This window comes from Mustela lutreola, chromosome 5 (assembly GCF_030435805.1).
Source record: "Mustela lutreola isolate mMusLut2 chromosome 5, mMusLut2.pri, whole genome shotgun sequence".
NCBI classification, from domain to species: Eukaryota; Metazoa; Chordata; class Mammalia; order Carnivora; family Mustelidae; genus Mustela; species Mustela lutreola.
The window spans coordinates 41948326-41967279 of record NC_081294.1 but is presented as its reverse complement, the minus strand read 5'-3'; the positions used below and the strand labels follow the sequence as shown (position 1 = coordinate 41967279).

The 18954-nt window shown below is 55.8% G+C and overlaps 2 protein-coding genes across 3 annotated transcripts in view; one reads left to right on the top strand and one right to left on the bottom strand.

Annotated features, from left to right (window-relative positions):
• CSF1R (colony stimulating factor 1 receptor) overlaps positions 1–16463 on the top strand; it is a 29422-nt gene extending 12959 nt beyond the window's left edge. Inside the window, exons 7-21 of the mRNA XM_059174018.1 lie at positions 785–900; positions 1084–1204; positions 1296–1483; positions 3211–3326; positions 8332–8458; positions 8601–8705; positions 9191–9301; positions 9963–10125; positions 12359–12450; positions 12566–12663; positions 13656–13778; positions 13858–13969; positions 14483–14582; positions 15403–15511; positions 15607–16463. Coding sequence (XP_059030001.1) covers positions 785–900; positions 1084–1204; positions 1296–1483; positions 3211–3326; positions 8332–8458; positions 8601–8705; positions 9191–9301; positions 9963–10125; positions 12359–12450; positions 12566–12663; positions 13656–13778; positions 13858–13969; positions 14483–14582; positions 15403–15511; positions 15607–15786 — 1861 coding nt within the window. The 3' untranslated portion in view covers positions 15787–16463. The remainder of the gene's footprint in view (positions 1–784; positions 901–1083; positions 1205–1295; positions 1484–3210; positions 3327–8331; positions 8459–8600; positions 8706–9190; positions 9302–9962; positions 10126–12358; positions 12451–12565; positions 12664–13655; positions 13779–13857; positions 13970–14482; positions 14583–15402; positions 15512–15606) is intronic.
• A 155-nt stretch (positions 16464–16618) lies between these two features.
• The window catches only part of HMGXB3 (HMG-box containing 3), a 45328-nt gene continuing 42992 nt past the window's right edge, over positions 16619–18954 (bottom strand). For both annotated transcript variants that reach the window (XM_059174016.1, XM_059174017.1), the window contains one exon: positions 16619–17987. In XM_059174016.1, coding sequence (XP_059029999.1) covers positions 17520–17987 — 468 coding nt within the window. In that variant the 3' untranslated portion in view covers positions 16619–17519. The remainder of the gene's footprint in view (positions 17988–18954) is intronic.

The following is an 18954-nucleotide window of genomic DNA, read 5'->3' as shown; positions in this document are numbered from 1 at the left end:
CACAGTCCCTCCTGGCAGGGCTGGTGTTTTAGGAACAGCAGCTAGCCTGGGTACTGGTGTTTTGAGCAGGGACTCCTTAGCCCAGTGACGATGGTGAAAGTAGGTACATTTAGTGCAGGCCTGGGATGTGCTGTCCAGTGTCGGCACTTCACGGACATCATTTCTATTAGACCTCAGAACAAAACCACTTTACATATGAGAGAAGCAAGTTGGACTGGGTGGCTCAGGTCGTGATCCCAGGGTCCTAGGATGGAGTCCCGAAAGTGGCTCCTTGCTCAGCGGGGAGCCTGCTTCTCCCTCTGCCTGCTGCTCCCCCTGCTTGTGTTTGCTCTCTCTCTGACACATGAATAAATAAAATCTTAAGACAAATGAGAGAAGCAGGGGCGCCTGGGTGGCTCAGTGGGTTAAAGCCTCTGCCTTCGGCTCAGGTCGTGATCCCAGGGTCCTGGGATCGAGCCCCACATCGGGCTCTCTGCTCTGCAGGGAGCCTGCTTCCTCCTCTCTCTCTGCCTGCCTCTCTGCCTACCTGTGATCTCTGTCTGTTAAATAAATAAAATCTTTAAAAAAAAAAAAATGAGAGAAGCAATTAAGGAAATTCGGTTCGTGGTTTTCCTGTGTCTTAATGGCACTCAGCTTGGATCCCTGGCTCAGCCAAGGCCCTTGTGTCCTGGACACTTTACCAAAAATAAAACAAAGCCCTTTAGGAAGGTTGTCTGAGCCCACTTTCTTGCAGGGGCCATACCAGAACTGGGGTTCACACCAGATGGCTTGCCCCTTTGTGCAGGTACACCTCTATCCTCTCCCTGCCTCGTCTGAAGCCCTCGGAGGCTGGTCGCTACTCCTTCCTGGCCAGAAACACTGGAGGCGAGAGTTCTCTGACCTTTGAGCTCACGCTGCGATGTGAGTGATGCAGCAGGTGGGCGGGGTGGGGGAGACAGGGGCTACAGGAGACTAAGGTCCCTGGGGCAGCCTCTACATCCCTAAGGCTTGCAGGTGGGCATGAAGGGTTCAGAGTGGTCAGACAGAGCGCATGGGACCTCCGGGGCTGATCCTTTCCTCTTCCACCCCTTCTTTTCTGCTCAGACCCCCCAGAGGTGACGGTCACATGGACCGTCGTCAATGGCTCCGACGCACTGCTCTGTGATGCCTCTGGGTACCCCCAGCCCAATGTGACATGGCTGGAGTGCAGGAGCCACATGGATAGGTAGGTGGCTCTGGTCTCCCTCTTCACCCCAGGCCGAGGGGCCAAGCGGTGGAGTGTCCTGACTCTCTAAGCCACACTCTGCTCTTCTCAGGTGTGATGAGGCCCAAGCGCTGGTCCTAGAGGACTCACAGTCGCAGGTGCTGAGCCGGGAGCCATTCCACAAGGTGATCGTCCACAGCCTGCTGGCCATGGGGAGCTTGGAACACAACCGGACTTACGAGTGCCAGGCCCTCAACAGTGTGGGGAACAGCTCCCAGGCCTTCAGGCCCATCTCTGTAGGTGAGCCTTCGCCCCTCCTGGGCAGGGTGGGAGGTGGGCCCAGGAAACTGCGCCAGCCCCAGGGAGCCAAGGAGCCCTGGCCTGAGTGCCAAAGTGAGCAGGTCCCAGCCATACTGAGTTCCGTGTCTCTGGGCCCAACTGCAGCCGCCTACTGACCAACGGTCTCCTGCAGAGGCCAGGTGGAGGATCTAGAACCCATGGGACTCGCAGCAGGGAGGAGAGGAACAGAGGGCAGGAAGCCATGAGGTCCAGGGAGACACCAGCTGGAAGCGAGGCCTCATCTGGCCTTCTGCTCATTTTCCTGCTTTTGAACTCCCCCATGAACTCACAAGTATGTACTTGGCATGAGCTGTATGCCAGGCACTCACTCGGTGTCAGGGAGCACTCACTTGGTGTCAGGATGTCCATGGAGATTAAAGGCTGGGGAGAGACACAGGCCAACTGCACCCCAGGGCCAGCCTCGACCGCTTCTTCCATTCCTCCTGGACTCTCTTCCCTCCAGAGACACAGTCCTATCCGTTCAGGACCACTGTCCCTAGGTAGGGCTGATGGCCAGCCCCGGGCTGACAAAGGCGGGGTTTCTTCAGAGGAAGGCATGCCTCTCCCTGTGTGGCACAAAGACCCCAGCTGTCTGAGCGCAAGTGGCCCACAGCTGTGGAGACCCACAGCCCCTCCAGACTTCCACCAACCAGGACTCAGCACCGCTGTGTGCCAGGTCCCGGCCAGACTCTCTGGGCAGACAACACAGAATGGAAGCCTCTGTCTGGCTCAGAGATGGCCCTGCAGGTGCCTTGAAGCCGCTGCGACTGGGGCCGGACTCTACACACCCAAGGCCTGTGGCTGCTCAGCCTCACTGCTGGCGTCCCACAGCAAACCTTCTAAATGGCCATTCCACTGAGTGCGTCCCCTGTGCCAGGCACTGCGCAGAGCTCCTCACGGTCATTATCTCCCTGAGCTCACACGGCCCTCGGAGGTTAGCACTGTGTTCCTTCCCACTTGGGAGAGGAGGAACCGGAGGCTTAGGGAGAAATCCCACACTCCATGTCACACGCGTCCTAAGTGGCAGAGGTGAGATTTGGCCTCAGACCCACACTGTTGATCTGGGCAAGAGGATGGACACTGTGTCCTTTAAACATATTAAAGGAAAAAAGATTATGGAACTGGAGGAGACCTAGGGGCTATAAGCGAAGCTTTCAGACCCTAAGAAGGGCTGTGTGGCTCCAAGGGGTGCTTGGGAAAGCAGCGGGGGAAAGGCCGGAAGGACAGATTTCAGGTTAACCTCTAGGTCTTTCTGTCTGAGCTGCCTGAAGGTGCAGGGGGTAGACACCCATCACTGGTGTGTGTGTGTGTGTGTGTGTATCTGTGTGGTGTGTGCGCACACACACAGAAGCCACAGCTGGGCACGAGGCCAGTCTGCTGCAGAGAAGGGGGTACTACGTGACCCGAGGGGCTCCTCAGCCACAGAGGCTGTGACTCCAGGCAGGGTCTGGGGCTGGACAGAAGCAGAACTGGAGGGGCTGTCCTCCTGGCCTCCGGCTGGGGGAGGGTCTCTAGTAAGACCCTCTGAGGCTCTGAAGGCTTCTGAGTGAGAAGACTCTGTGTTCAGTCAACAGGCATTTATTGAGCACCTACTGTGTTCCAGGCAGTGCAGTGGTCTGATCTCAGTGGTGGCAGGAGGTCTTGGAGGCCCCCTCTGCCAGCTCACTCCTTTGCCCCACCCCTTGCAGGAGCCCACGTGCAGCTTTCTGACGAGCCACTCTTCACACCTGTGCTGGTCACCTGCATGTCCATCATGGCCTTGCTGCTACTGCTGCTCCTACTGCTTTTCTACAAGTACAAGCAGGTAAGCCTGGGCGGGGCCGGGATGGGGGTGACCAGGTACCGAGTGAGTCAGACCCTGGGACGCTGCCACCAGGTTGCAAGGATTCACCCTGTAGTCCCCGAGAACCCACTCGTTCTGTCAGCCATTCAGCCAACAGCTCCTCAGTGGGTGTCTTCTCTATGCCAACGTGGGTGGCTGGGTGCTGAATGAGCCTAAACTTGGAGGCTCGGAGGCTCTTCCCTTGTTGGGTTCATTGTCTAGAGCAGGAGATGGTTACACGTCCAACAACCAGAAAAGTGAGGGTGCAGAGGAAAAGATGCACTGGGGGGAGAGATGGATTGTTCCAGGACAGCGAGAACATGGGGTCCTGTCCCCGCTGGGGGACACAAGCACACAGAGAAGGCATCATTGGGCCAGGCCCGTGGGTCCCTGCAGGTGGTGGGTGGTCTAGTGGAGGAGGAAGGCTTAGCCATCATCACCCTCCTCATTAGTTACTACTCATCGAAGCTGCCACTGATGGCCCATTGACGTGTGGTGCGCTGCCTGTCACTGAGTTCAGAGTTGGTGATGGCAACTTTAGGGGCATTTTCGTGAAGCCTGTTACATTCTCTCGCTGAATGCCCTCGACAGTCACAGCATGTGGACAGCATCACTAACCCCATTTTACAGAGGTGGAAGCTGAGATTCTGAAAGGGAGAGGCAGCTGCCCTCTTCGAGTGGCAGAGGCTGGGTTTTTAAGAAGCCGTATTTGTAGCCATTATGTGAAACACTGACTCCTCTTATCTTACCCGCACAACCTGGAGGCAGGAACTGTAGCAGTCAGTATTTTATAGTACGTAAACTGAGGGCTGGCAAGGGGGAAGAACTGGCCTAAGGGTCCCCGGTGCTTCCCCACATGACAGCCTGAGGCCTCCCCCACCCTGCCTCACTGCCGTCCTACATGAAAGATGGTGTCCGTTGTCCCTGGTGGAGAAGGGAGCCCGTTTGGAGAAGGTGGTAGGCATGGGTAGGACAGATCTGGGAGAATGGGGGGTGCAGCAAGGGGAGACGAGACTCAGGGCAAAAGTATCTCTGGGGGAGAGGGCACTGTGTGCAAAGGGGAGGGTTGGGGGGACCAAAAGAGTTCCAGAAATATTGGTGCCTGGAAGAGGAGGCAGGCTGGGGGGTCCAAGGACTTGGGCCCATCCTGTAGGTTCAGAGCTGTCAGTGGGTTTGAACAAGGGAACAGTGTGATTTAGGGGTGAATAACCCACCTTGTGGGCCTCCTCCTCTGCATTTTCTCTTCTGCACCCCTGCCTTGGGGGTTTTAGTATGAGAAGAGGACTAAGACACTGTGGATGGGATGTAGGGGCCCATAGGGGCGGCTCTCATGTTCGCGCCAGCACCCAGCATGGAGAGGCAGCTCTGAAGGCAGACTCCAAGAAACAAAGGTCCTGGGATCTGGGTCCAGCTCTGAAACTGTCTTGCCATGCGACCTTGGCTGACTCACTGCCCACTCTGGTCCTCAGTTTCCCTACCTGTACCATGGGATTAGTAACAGTCTTCTGCCTCTGGTTTAAGAGCCAGGGGTTGGGAATTGGACAGACGTGGGTCCTGCCTCTGCCAGTCTCCAGCTATTGTAACTCTGGGGAATTGGGGGGGGGGGCGGTTCTCTGCCTCTATTTCTCCATTTGTGAAATGGGTTTAATAATGGAGGCCACCCTGCCAGGCTGTCAGGATTCAGCGACAGACCGCATGGAGGGGATTTAGCAGGGTGCTGGATACAGTGCTCAGGGTTGACCCTGCACGCCCTTGGCCCAGGAGAAAGCTGACTGTAGAGAACCTGAGTTAGCTCACGCTTCTCGGGATTGTAGGAGTGTCTGAGGTTGGCACCTCCTTGACCACACACTCACAGTGGTTGCCCGGCCTCGCTCACCCACCCCTGTGGACAGGCCTTAACTCACTCTTATGAGTTCCTTCTCTGAGCAGTTTCTTCCTTTTATGGAACAGAAAACTGCCCCCCCCCCCCCCCGTGCCCCACAGAGCTGTGGCCTCAGCCCAGGACAGTTCTGCCAAGATTCTGGAGAAGGCCCAGTTCCCTCTCCAGCCCCTTCTACCTTTAGGTGCCCAGCCCCCTTGGCCAATTTTGGTTTGGGGACACCTTACCTTCTCTCCATGGGACCATTTTTGGAACATGTAGTCCCAGCCACCTCATTTCCCAACCAGGAAATGTAACTGTCCCCTGAACCCATCAAAGTCCAAGAAAAGGAGGGCATCTCATGAGACGAGACCTTGAAGGGTCAAGATGGTAATGCTCTTACCTCTGGGCCCTCCAGCCAATTTCTTTCTGCTGTGCCCCGTGGGGCTCTGAGCTTTGCCTCTGCCCCGGGGACTCTTAGTCTGGCCCGTCCTCACTGCCTGAACCTTCGGTGAGGGGTGGCTCTGGTGGGGGGAGGGGTTGGTTCTGCCTCAGAGCTGAGTCATCGCCTTTCTGGCCCCCAGAGAGACCACAGGGGGGCCGAAGGGGGTGGAGGAAAGGGCAGGAGTCAGCAGGCTGGAAGGAGGAAGGACGCAAGTAGGAAAGGATGAGGTAGGGAGGCACGGAGGCTGGGATTCTGGAGTCAGAACTGAGCTCTGGGGCTTGGAGGCTGACTGGGGCCAGACGGGAGGCCCCTCAGGTTTTCCAGCAGGAAGTGTTGAGGTGGCTACTTCCCTAAGAGAGAACATCTAGCAGCCCAGAACCATCAGGCCTAGATGGGGAGGGTCACAGGACTGGGACGTCTCCCTGCCCATCTCAGTCACCAAGGGGAAGTGGGGTGAGCCTGGGTTTGTCCTAAGGCGTGAGATGACGCACACTGAGGGTGCTAGCCCGGTGCCCTGCTCACCAGGAGCGCTCAGGGAGCACTCCCTCCTATCCTGACAACTACTTCCATTAGGAAACCTGGCCAAAGTGGCCCATCCCAACTTCCCTGCAAGGGCTGTCCTTCAGAGGAGACCTCTCCAGGTAGAAGCCCTGGGTAGCCAAGGTGGTCCAGAAGCAGAGCTGCTGGCTATCTTCCAGGAAGGGGCAGGGATGCCCGAGGCACAGGAGGAGGCAGGAGAGAGCTGTGTGTTCCTGCGGGTAGAGTCTGGGATTCAGAGACCTGAGATCCAACCAGATAACCTCTTCCTCCTTTGACAACCCCTTTTCCCCCACCTTACCCCAGTATCCTCTGCCTGGCTGGGGGGGGGGGGTGTGCGGCGCTGGGGAGGGGACTGACTCAGGCCCAGCTGCAGGGGCCAGAAGAAGGAGAAGTGGTGAGAAGAAAAAAAGCTTTGGCCACAGAAGCCCCTGGAGATGGAAGTTGCTTAGGGGGGTCAAAGAATCCCCTCCTGGCTTTCTCTCCATGTTTAGGGTCGGGAAGGGACCCACACGTGGGGCTTGAATCCTCTGTGATTCACAAGGTTCCTCCTTTGGTCCCACTTCAGACTCTTCCTCCCAAGCCACTCCCTATGGCTCTCTGGAGTCTTTCTCCTAATCCCGTGCAACTTGCAGCCACAGGCCGCCTCCCTCCCCAACACCCACTCGAACACCCGTTAGGTCCCCCAGGCTGGGTGCCCAGAGAAGGAGCCCAGCTGCTAAGCACAGCCCAGCTGGTCCCTGTCCCCTAGGACGGACCGGAAAGAGTGGGACTGCTGACCCAAGGCTTCAGTGTCCTCCACCACCCGGGCCCAGCTTCCACTTTCCACCTAAAGTCCGTCTTCCATCAGCACTTCTCATGGGCACCCCCTGGCGTGATGCCCCCAAGCAGCTGCCATCCTGGGCAGGAAAGAGCGAGGCAGCTGCTCTCCTCCCTCCCTACATCTGGCTGTGCCCCCTCCCTCTCCTTTGACAACATAAAGTCCGAAGTATCCCTCCCCTGCGTCGCACCCTCAAGGGCTTCTCTCTGCAGTTAGGAGGGAATCCACTCACCTATCCCAGCGCTCAAGACTTTCCTGTCTCTGGAACATCTGCACCTCCTTCAAGCCCCTCACCCCTGGGGAAACTTCCTTCCGGTCCCTCAGACTTGCCAGGACTCAGCCCACCTGCAGGGCTCTGCATCTGGTCTTCACAAGCCTGCAAAGAGCTTCCTCCATCAGTCATCTGGCTGCCTTCTCCTCACCTCCTCAGGGGCCTTCCCTGACCTTCCTTCAGTTGCACCTGGTGCTCTCTGTCCCACTACCTCGCTTTACTATCTTACGGCACTGTCGGAAAATGTCCGACCCATGTGTGTATGTGAGTTGAATGCCTGTCTTAGCCCCTTGCCTGGGGGAAAGGGCTTTACATTTATCTTCTTCAGCTCTGAATCAATGGTGTTTGGCACAAATAGGAATTCGGTGAAATATTTGTCTGAAAATATTATTCAGCCTTAAAAAAGAAAGAAATTCTGACACATGGATGAACCTTGAAGACATTAGGCTGAGGGAAATAAGGCAGTCACAAAAGGACACATACTGCCTGATTGGACTTAAGTGAGGTACCTAGAGTCGTTGGATTCGGGAAACAAGTGACCAGGGGCTCAGGGGAGGTAGGAAAGGGGAGTCACTTAATGAGGACGGAGTTCCAGTTTTGCAAGACGGAAAGCATTGTGGAGGCTGGTGACACAACCGTGTGAATGAATACTTCTGAATGGTACACTCAGAAATGGTTGAGATGGTAAATTGCATGTTGTGTGTATCTAACCCCAACCTGAAAACAAAAGCAGACTGTATTTGGAGTGGAGGATGGACGGATGGAGAGATGGAAATGTCCCCCTGCCGGGTCAGAAATTATCAAGTTATCAGGGCTGGCAGGGTTCTCGGGGGTGATCCTGCCCCCCACCGTCTTTCAGTACACAGGCAGGGAAACCAAGGCTTGCAGGAGGGATGGTCACATGGTGAGGCCAAGCCAGGCAAGGACAGGCCACCCCGCCTCCTCCCGCATGCCTCAGGCCTCCCACACCCCTGCTCTTGGGGGTCAGGGATGAGATACCAGATCTGCCTGCGGGCAGCTGACATATGCGCCCCCCCCCCACCATTCCCTCTACAGAAGCCCAAGTACCAGGTGCGCTGGAAGATCATCGAGAGCTACGAGGGCAACAGCTACACCTTCATTGACCCCACCCAGCTGCCCTACAATGAGAAGTGGGAGTTTCCCCGCAACAACCTGCAGTTTGGTGAGACGGGATCCTAGCACCTGCCCCCCCCATGGGGTCAGCATGTGCTGTAGGGAGCCTGTGGGCCCTTAGACAAAGGGCTCTTTGTTACCAGGGACCTAAGGAGACTGTGTGTGTGTTTGTGTGTGTGTGTGTGTGGCAGGGAAGACTCTCGGAGCCGGTGCCTTTGGGAAGGTGGTGGAGGCCACAGCCTTTGGTCTGGGCACGGAAGATGCTGTCCTGAAGGTGGCTGTGAAGATGCTCAAGTGTGAGTGAGGGGAGGGGGCTTTGGGATCTTCGGGGAGTGGGGAGGAGGCGGTTTCTGCTGGGGGAGGGCCTCCTGGTCATCACAAGAGCCACAACCCACATTTTTGGCCTGGGATAGGACCTGGGACTGGGGGCAAGGACTCTTGGCTTCTTTTGTGAGCTCCAGCCTCCCCCTGGCTCCTGGGTGTGGAGGGGCTTCTGATGGAGCTCCAGAGAGGCTGGGGCGCACAGAGGCCACCCTGGGCCATGGTCTGGCCACAGCTTGGTTTCCTGCCCCTAGAGAGCAGCTCAGGGACGGGCCATCTCTCCTCTCTCCCTAACTCCTATCTGTGTGTCTGAATTTTTCCTTTTCTCTCATTTGGTCACTAATCACTTTGGGGCACTGGGTGTGCCCTGCTTGCTCTCCTGGGTGTCTCATGTCTGTCTGTGTGGCTCTCTATGCCCTGCCCTCTCCCCATCTATGGGACCTGTGGTTCCCTCTTCCAGCCACGGCTCACGCAGACGAGAAGGAGGCCCTCATGTCAGAGCTGAAGATCATGAGTCACCTAGGCCAGCACGAGAACATAGTCAACCTTCTGGGAGCCTGCACTCACGGAGGTGAGGGGTCCTGGCAGGCATTGGGTCCCATGGTCTTAGAGCCTCTTGGGTGTCTGAGGGCCCAGGGCCACCTGACTCCATCTTCTTCCCACCTGCTCTAAGTGATGGCAGGATCTCTACCTCAGCATTCCTCAAATTCCTAGACCAGGTGCCTGGTTTGGTCAGAAGCTGCTTATGACTGAGGGAAGGTTCTATGAGCTCTGTTCGATGGTTCTCAAACCTTGGTGGATGTCCAAGTCAGCCAGAGAGGGGTATAAGAGTGCAATTCTCCAGGCCCTGCTGCCGGGAGTCTGGCTCTGGGGGTCTGGAGTGAAGCTTCTACTCAGAGACACTTGGACACTCATGACAGGGTCCGCAGAGCCTGTCAGGACTCCCAGTCTGTCCCATTCTCTTCTGTAGCAGCCTTGACCCATATGGAACTGCCACAGATTTCCTTCGAAGAAGGAATTCTTGGGCTACAGTTTTTTGAGATTCCTCTGCTTTAGACAGATGGAATTACTGAGGCACAGAAAGCAGAAAAAGCTGCTCATAGACAATCAGGATTAGAACTCAGGGCTCCTGAGTCCCATTTCAGAAGGCCATAGCACCCCACCCCATGTGTCTGTCCACTTGGGGCAGTGGGCTAAGAAGTGCACTTACCCCACGGTCCTGGCTGCTTTAGGCCCTGTTCTGGTCATCACTGAGTACTGTTGCTATGGAGACCTGCTCAACTTCCTGCGAAGGAAGGCCGAAGCCATGCTGGGACCCAGCCTGAGTGTGGGCCAGGACCCTGAGGCAGGCGCTGGCTACAAGAACATCCACCTGGAGAAGAAATATGTCCGCAGGTAGGACCCTGGCAAAGGACAGGAAGAAGGCTGGGGCTGGAGGACGGGGTGGGGCGGGTTGCTGTGTCTGTCTGTGAAGCTAACTCAGGCTTGGGTGGCCGTGTGACTCTCACATTCCCATCTCTGCCATGGGGAATAGTCACCCCACCCCAGCTTAGATGGGCCAACTCGGTTTTTCTACTACTTATTCCTATCATCCAACAAATATTTGGGCAGTTTGGGCAACTAGGAGTATGGAAGCAAAGATGGGCAGCTCACAGTCTGGTGGAGACAGGCGTTAGTTAATGCAATCATCACTTTTTTTTTTTAAGATTTTAATTATTTATTTGACAGACAGAGATCACAGGTAGGCAGAGAGGCAGGCAAAGAGAGGAAGGGAAGCAGGCTCCCCTCTGAGCAGAGACCCCGATGCGGGGCTCGATCCCAGGACCCCAGGATCATGACCTGAGCCGAAGGCAGAGGCTTTAACCCACTGAGCCACCCAGCACCCCAATGAAATCATCACTTTAATGTACATAAAAGATCAACCAAGATCCTTTCAGCGCTCTAGCCAGAGATGGGGAGAGCTTGAAGGCAAACTGCCCATTTTTCCCACAGGCTCAGGCTGTCAGGGGCTGCACAGCACCCAGACAGAGTCTGGGGATGGGGATAAAACAGGGTGACTGTGGCCAGGCCCATGATCTACTTGGGCCTTGGTTTCCCCGGGGTGAGCCATCGGGGGATTGAACCTCTCAGAGTCTTTCCTACTCTGTCATTCTGTAATGCTGTGATTCCTGGAAGCCACCCTTGAGGCAGATGGACAAAGCCACACAGGGAACCAGAGAAGAGGAAGTGGCCAGTTTCGTGGCACACATGAGTCAGGGGCAGAGGCGGAGCCCACACTAGAACTCGGCTCCCTTGACTCCTGGCCCGGTACTCACCTAAGCCTCCTGGCTGTCCTGAAGTCTCAGTGCTGGGGCATGTGGGGCCTCAGGGTGAGGCTGCTGAGACAGGATCAGAACAAAAAGGGTGTACACGGGGCCCCTGTCTCAGCTACTGTCAGCTGCCAAGCCTGGGGAGGCAAAAGGGGAAGGAGGCCATTTCATTCCATCTGGTATCCTGGAAGATGAGGACTGAGCAGGATCTGCTTCCTCTTCTATTCTCTGCCGTCCCTCTGAGAGGGTAGCTCACACTGGGCCTCTGCAGGCTGGAATCTCAGGCCAGGCAAATCAAAATGAGAACTGAAGTAAACTATTAACTTCTGATCTTCAAATGTACAGGTGGGGAAAGCCTTCAGTGATGTGACCTCAAGGGCACACGGCATGTGAACCAATCCTGCCAGTTTGGTTCCCAGGCTACATTAATGGAAGTAGAGTTTCTAAACCAAGGGAGGGGATAGTTTTTGCCATGGTCAAAGCATAAGAGGGCCACCTCCTTCTCTTTCTGGGAACACTAGAGTATGGGCATTGTCGAGGCGCACATCTCCATCACAGAGGGGATCGAGGAGGGGGGAGTCCAGAAATCATACCTAGTTGGATTATTAGAAGCAGCAGTGGTTATTCAATGTAGAGAAGTGCTTTCTCCAACCGTGACCCAAAGAGTGAGCTCAAAGGCATCACCGGAGAGCTGTTAGAAATGCAGGAGCTCAGGCCACCAGACCTGCTGTGTCAGAATCAACATTTCAGTAAGACCCCCCCCCCCCACCCCCGCCCCAGGTGGATTATGTGCTCGCGAATTAGTTTAAGAAGCTTTCCAAGTGTGACCGGCCGGGTTTTGCCCCTAATTTCTGAGGTGGTCTGGGCACAGGGAGAGTTGACAGCTCCCCAGGTGATTGAATGTGAAGCCACCCGTGAGAGCCACTGTCCAGAGAAGGGAGCCTAGAGTATGCTCAAATCCCTGCAGGGCTGCTATGGGAAAAGCGAGCCTCATTCTCTGTGGCCCTTGAGGACAGAGCGAGGACCAGCAGGAGGAAAATCTCAGGGGCAGAGTGGCATTAGGAACAGTGAAGAACTTTCTAACAGGCAGAGAGCTCACGAATTGTGAGCTTCCTCCCTGGATGGCCAAGCAGAGATCAATGATCACACGCACAGAATGTGGCAGGGGATTCCCTGTCAGAAACAGATGTTTGAGTGGACCTTGACATCCCCGTCCTTCCTGGCCGATTGGAGAGACCATGGGGAGCCAGTGGCCAAGGCCTGAGCTGGGCAATGTAGCAACAGGTTCTCACCCATCCCCCAACCTTTCTCCTGTATAGGGACAGCGGCTTCTCCAGCCAGGGTGTAGATACCTATGTGGAGATGAGGCCTGTCTCTACTTCTTCTTCAAATGACTCCTTCTCTGAACAAGGTAAGGAGGTACTGGGATGCAGGTGGGGCAGAGGCAGAGGAGAAGGGCGACTGGGGGATGGGCAGGGAGGGGCAGGAGTGTGCTGGGGCTGCCATGACTCTTCTCCCCACACCAGACATGGACAAGGAGGATGGGCGACCATTGGAGCTGCGGGACCTGCTCCACTTCTCGAGCCAGGTGGCCCAGGGCATGGCCTTCCTTGCTTCCAAGAACGTGAGTTGTAAACTGGGTCTGAGTGTGGTCACCCAGGGTGACCAGGAGGCAGCTGACCGCCCCCCCCACTGCCACCCCGCTGTGAGGCTGGATGATTGAGGACAAGGGCAGGAAAGGGGGTATATGATGGAGCCAAGGCGGAGCCAGAGTGCCACACAGCCTCTAGGAGTGCGCAAGACAAACCCACAGCTGAGCGCTCCTCCATGGGGGGACGGTGGGAGCTCCCAGCCTGAGCAGACCCGTTTCCCTGGTGTGCAGCAAATGGAGGACCCCATTTCCAAGAACAGGCTTTATTCCTTCAGTTTTGGTTAACAGTGTGAACAAGACAACCATTGTGTCCCTTTGTGAAGGCCCTGGTCTTATGGGGCTGATAAAGGAAGCTCCCTGAGTTGTGAAAGGATAAGACGTGTGCAACACACTCAACCCACGAAGGTCCCAGTAAGTGGGAGCTGTGACCGTGCCCCTTACAGATTTGGGGGTCCAGAGTTTGATCGTTGGCTCTGCCATTTGCTGCTTGACTTTGAGCAACTACAGCAATTCTCTGAGCCTTGGTTTCTGTACCTATAAAAATGGGCAAAATCACAGGATTGTCTTGAGGGCAAATTAGGGTTGCAATGTGTGCAGATGCTTTGAGAAGAGCCTGGCATGGCAGAGCCCTGGAGGTGGCAGCTGCCATTATTGGTAACTGGTGGGGGGTGGGTCCAGAGGCTGTTTCCAGCACCAGGGCTCATTGCTTCTTGCCCAAGCGTTGCTCAGGGCCAGAGGGCCGCAGTGACAGTGGTTCTTAAATATTGAACTGTCTGACCACATTGAATTTCCTCAGACCTGGGTCTTGGTAGAAGGTGGGGACAGGAGCCAGAGTAGAGGACCAAAACGGATGCCAATCCCCTCAGTGAGGAGCCCAAGGCCTTCTAGGGCCCTGGCTGTTCCCCTGGCACCTCAGGCTCAAGCAGGGGAGGGGCCGAGATTAACCCACAAGTGCTTCCCTTCAGTGCATCCACCGGGACGTGGCAGCCCGAAATGTCCTGCTGACCAGTGGGCGTGTGGCCAAGATTGGGGACTTTGGGCTGGCCAGGGACATCATGAATGACTCCAACTACATTGTGAAGGGCAATGTGAGTGCTGGGGAGGGTGGGCCGGGCTGGGGAGGAGCAATGAGCCAGGGTCCGAGGTGACCGGGGTCTGTTGTGCCAGGCCCGCCTGCCCGTGAAGTGGATGGCTCCAGAGAGCATCTTCGACTGTGTCTACACGGTTCAGAGCGACGTCTGGTCCTACGGCATCCTGCTCTGGGAAATCTTCTCGCTCGGTAAGCTGCCGGCCCCGGGCTCGATCGTGTTCGGTCACCACAGTGTCCTATGCATTGTGGAGGATGCCAGTCAAGGAACTTGGTGCCCAGGGCAAAGGCTGGTGAAATGATGGGCAAAGCATCTGACAACGAAGCAGTGCAGCTCTTGTGTGGGCTGGGCTGATGCTCCTCTGTTGGGCATTCCGTCCGGACTCTTCCCTCCTCTGCCTGCCGGAGCAGTTGCTGCTTCCTTGAATGGTTTTCTTTCATAACGTGCATATCCCATTTCTGGAGCACTAAGCACAGGGACTTGGGCTAAGCCTTTCATCAAGTTCCTCTGACCTCTTATTCCAAAGCCTGTGCTGGAATTCTCTGTGGGGTCTGGTGAGGCCTGCATGAAGGCTCCCCAGTTCCACTGAAGCCTATGCCCTTTTTAACTCTTCACAGCCCAGTCTCACCAAGATGCACGTGGTTATGGGGGCAGGTGAGGGTGAGCACTGAGCATGGTCTCCTACATGATCTTGGCTTTTGCAGGGCTGAACCCCTATCCTGGCATCCTGGTGAACAGCAAGTTCTATAAACTGGTGAAGGATGGATACCAAATGGCCCAGCCTGCGTTTGCCCCAAAGAACATGTAAGTGAAGGCCCCCAGGGAGGAAAGAGGACATCTCAGACTTTGACTGAAGGGGATGGAAGCGTGTGTATGAGCCCGGTCTCCCTGCCCAGTGTTCCAGGGTCAGGCTTTATCTCCCTCACAGTAGCCTAAACCAACCCCTTTTCCAAGTGAGTTCAGGGTTTCCACTGGTTTCCTAAGTAGCCTAGAGGATGTGCTCCGAGGTTTCTTAACTGGGACTGATCCTAACTCAGATGATAGATTTTTAAGTCAGACTCTCTTATTACGACCTCGGGGAAAGCTCCTGTCATTTCTTCTGTCCTGGCAATCTGTGGTGCCGACCAGCCTGCCACCACAGCCCCTCCACCAACTCACTGCAGCCGGCCCATCACGAGCCACCTCCCTACCGTCACCTTTGCACAGGCCAGTGGGCCATGAATTCACCCACTGCACCTCTCCCCTGCCACTCTCGGCACAGCCACCCCCCATGCCCCACACTCACTGCTCGCAGGCTCGCCAGATCCATGGCCCCTGCAGCCCACGTGCCCTATTCACCTCTTGCTACAGCTGGCCACTCACTCATCTCTCAGTCCGCCTGGCAAACCTACCTGTAGGCAGCGAAAGTGCCCCTTCTTAGTTCTAGGAGTTGGGGAAAGAGAACATCTCTGAGCTTTTTCTCCTTTCAGCTGTCAAATGGGCAAGATGGAAATACCTTCCAAGGGCTACTGGGGAGATTAAATAAGACAATGCATGTCAAGGACTTAGCACAGTTCTTGTGTCAGGCTTGCTTCTCACTAGGCTTCAGGACCCAGACCCACAGGCAGCTTCTGTTCTGTCTCAGATACAGCATCATGCAGGCCTGCTGGGCCCTGGAGCCCACCCGCAGACCCACCTTCCAGCAGATCTGCTCCCTCCTCCAGGAGCAGGCCCCAGAGGACAGGAGAGCACCCGTGAGTTGGGCCAGCCTCAGGGTGGGTGGCTGGCTCCAGCAGGCCAGGCTGGGCCTAAGCCAGGACTGACCTCTCCTGGGCTCTCGCACCCTCAGGACTACACCAATCTGCCCAGCAGCAGCAGCAGCAGCGGCAGCAGCAGTGGCGACAGTGGCAGTGGCAGTGGTGGCGGCAGCAGTAGTGAGCCAGAGAGCTCCAGTGAGAACCTGGCCTGCTGTGAGCAGGGTGATATCGCCCAGCCCCTGCTGCAACCCAACAACTACCAGTTCTGTTGAGGGGATGGCCAGGAAGCACTGCTTTCCCCTTCCTCCAAGCTTCAACTCCACCGTGGATGGGGCACCACGAGGAGAACATACAGACTCTGCCCTTGGTCATTTCACTCAACAGCCCGGCCCAGCTCTGAAACTCAGGAATGTGAGATCCACAGGAGTGTGGGGAGGACCCCACTTCCAGGGCCTGGGCCATCACTGCCAGTCAGGGGCTAGGGCTGAGCCCCCCGCCCACTGTTCTCAATGCTATGGCCTTGTGTTCGCTATGCCAACTGGGAGAACTACCAGCTCACTCTCTTAACCTTGTTCCCACTTACAGAAACCCCTTTTCCTACTCCCCACTATCTCATTGGAAATGGACCCGTGTTGTACCTCCCAATGTTGAAAAGCCCAGGCACCTCAGAGCCGTGGCATGGCTCCTTTCTAAGAAGGAACTATACCTCTTAGTCCCCACCTTCTGGTCCCTATAGCCCCACCCACCCCGAATCTGGTCGCTACAATGAGCCAGGTGGCAGCTAAAGTTCGGGGTTCTGCCCAGTCCCCCGTCACTCTGAGCTGGAAGGCAGGGGGCCCGTGTGGCTGGCCACACCAAGCAAGCAGCATGCATGCCACCAAGCTGACTCCCTGTAACTAACAGTTGCCCTGCGGGATGTCTCAGTCATTAAACTAACAGCATTAACACAGCTGGCCTCCAGTTCTCTGTGCCACTCGGGGCCTGCGGATTCCCTGGGACCTCTTCCATCTTCCTTCATGTTGAGTGACCAACTCAACACCTGGGGTGCCACCACGCTGTACCCCATACAATGAGCATGGAATTGACTCTTGCTTCACCAAAACAGATAATTTAATAAATTTTATTCTTGGCAGGGGAAGAAGGAGGGAAAAAAGCCACCTACTCCACTCCTCTCAATAAATTAAATAACAACACGGCCAATTCCCGTGCCCTAAGCAAACCTCAGGCACTTGAGCCAGTCCCGCTGTTTCCTTATGGCCCAGTCTGCTTCCCCTTCACAGAAGGGAGTTTTTCCTACTGCTGCCAGGTTATGTCATGCCAACGGGCCACATCCCCTCTGTGGTGAGGTCCAGGGCCCAGAAAGGATGTAGGCTGCAGCAGCAGTGGCCAGGGAAAGGAGGAAGGGGATCCTCTTCCTCAAAGCTCAGGGCAGAGAAGACAGTCCTGGAAATAAGCTGTGGCTGTTTCTCCCCTCCTCAGCTTCCCCCCAATTTGGGTGCAGGAAGAGGAGGAGGGAAATGCATCCCTCCTCTGGGAAAATCAAGAGCCCAAAGGGACCCCTAGAGCTAATGAGGCCCTCAAGGCCCCAAGTCAAAGGCAACAGGCTAAGGAAGTCGTGCGGCTGCAGGGGCTGGAAAGAGCGTTCCCCAGGGGTGGGAAGAGATACCTCTGCAGCCTTCCCCCTCCCCTGTGCTGGATTCCACCTTCGCCTACCCCAGGACCTCCACCCTGACCTGCAGGAGGCCCCAGGGAAGCCACCAGCTACCAGCATTCCTTCAGCCTCCTTTCCCCTCTGTTGAACATACTAAGTCCCCAAGTAAGGAGTGTTCTGGTGCTTCTCCTGACCCCGGGCCCCACCGTGCTCAGGAAATGGAAGCTCTTTGGTCAGTCCCAGCATCAGAGGCCTCCCCAAAGGTGAACGCGCCGGCTGGTCCCCTGGATGGATCTGCCTCGGGCAAGGGCCTCACTATGGCTTGATGGTACAGTCCCTGTGCAAGAGCCTGGCTCAGACCGTCACTGGAGCCACCTCCTCTTCCTCACCCTCCTCCTCTGCCTCTGTCTTAATCTGAGCTACCCCGAGGCGGTAGAGGGTATCTCGGATAACCACCTCGCCAGGTTGGCAACTCTGTACAATGTCATGGATCTGCCGGTTGACAATCTCACGGCTGGTGAGGAAGTCCATGAGGCGGTTGTAGAGGTAATAGTGGGTGGCATTGTCAAAGGCAATGGGCCGCTGGCGGACACTGTTTGGTTTGCTGTCTGCGATGGAGGCCAGGATGGTTGTGTAGGGCGCCAACTCAGGGCACAGGGCTGAAGAGTGGTGTCCAGTACTGGGGTCACCAGGACTGGGCTGTGTGTCTACATGGACGATGTGACGTGTGGCAGTCTTGGTGACTGGGTGCTGGACAGAGTGCTCAGCCTCCATCATGTCCACTGTGTAATGCTGGTCCAAGAGTTCTGGGCAGGATACGCTCTGGAGGAGAGAGAAGAAACCAATCTGACATGAGGGATGACTAAGGTAGAAGCTGTGGAGTGGGTGAAAGCAAAGGAGGGGCTGTCAGCACCATTTACACCCTCACGTCACCAAATATGCTCACACCTCCTGGGGCAAGTCCCCTTCCTCTGTGTTTCCCTCTCCTCATGAAGACAGGGACAGTCACAGGGACCACCTTTCAGAACAGATGCTCGATTACCTGAGCTGCTACTGCTTACTGCCGTATCTAGTCGACTCTGGCTGGGGCTACAAGGAGTGGGCAGCGGGGCTCTTGCTGAGGCTGTTGCCTTTCGGCAGTGCCAGGCACAAGCTCGCACAGCCAGTGAGTCCCAGGGAATAAGGAAAAGGCTGAGTGGTAACAATAATGTCCCCTTCTTTCTGTTGCCAGTCCTAACATCTCTTCCCAGAAAAGGGCACGTGGGTCTAGGAAGAATCACTGTCTCGTACAAAGCACCAAAATACACAGTACAAGGGCTCTGCCACTTATCTGCTGTGTGACACTGGCTAAGTCCATCTCCCCTCTCTGGACCATTACCTTTTACTAAATGGAGAGAGTTAGATACGGTGGTGTTTTCTAAGTCTCTGTGCCTCTAGGTCACAACTGGTATGCCATGTAATACAATCATGGGCAGACCCAAGACCTGACTGGTCCAGACCTTTAGTACACCAATGTGTATGAGGTCTCCCAAAGGCAGCAATTTCACAGGCTTATCTGGAAGGCAACCGCAAAATACCTGTTTGGGACACCCTAGGCACTCCTAAGTGACATGCTAGGGCCTCACACACACAGGGTTTGGTGAGTAAAAATCTGTGGAGGAAATGCTGGCTCAGAGCATGAAGACAAAATATTACTGGAGACAAAGGATGCTGGAAACGGCTCCCAGAAGACCTTCCCAAACAACCAGGAGGTGAGACACGGTCTGAGGGATTTATTCCAGCTCTTCAG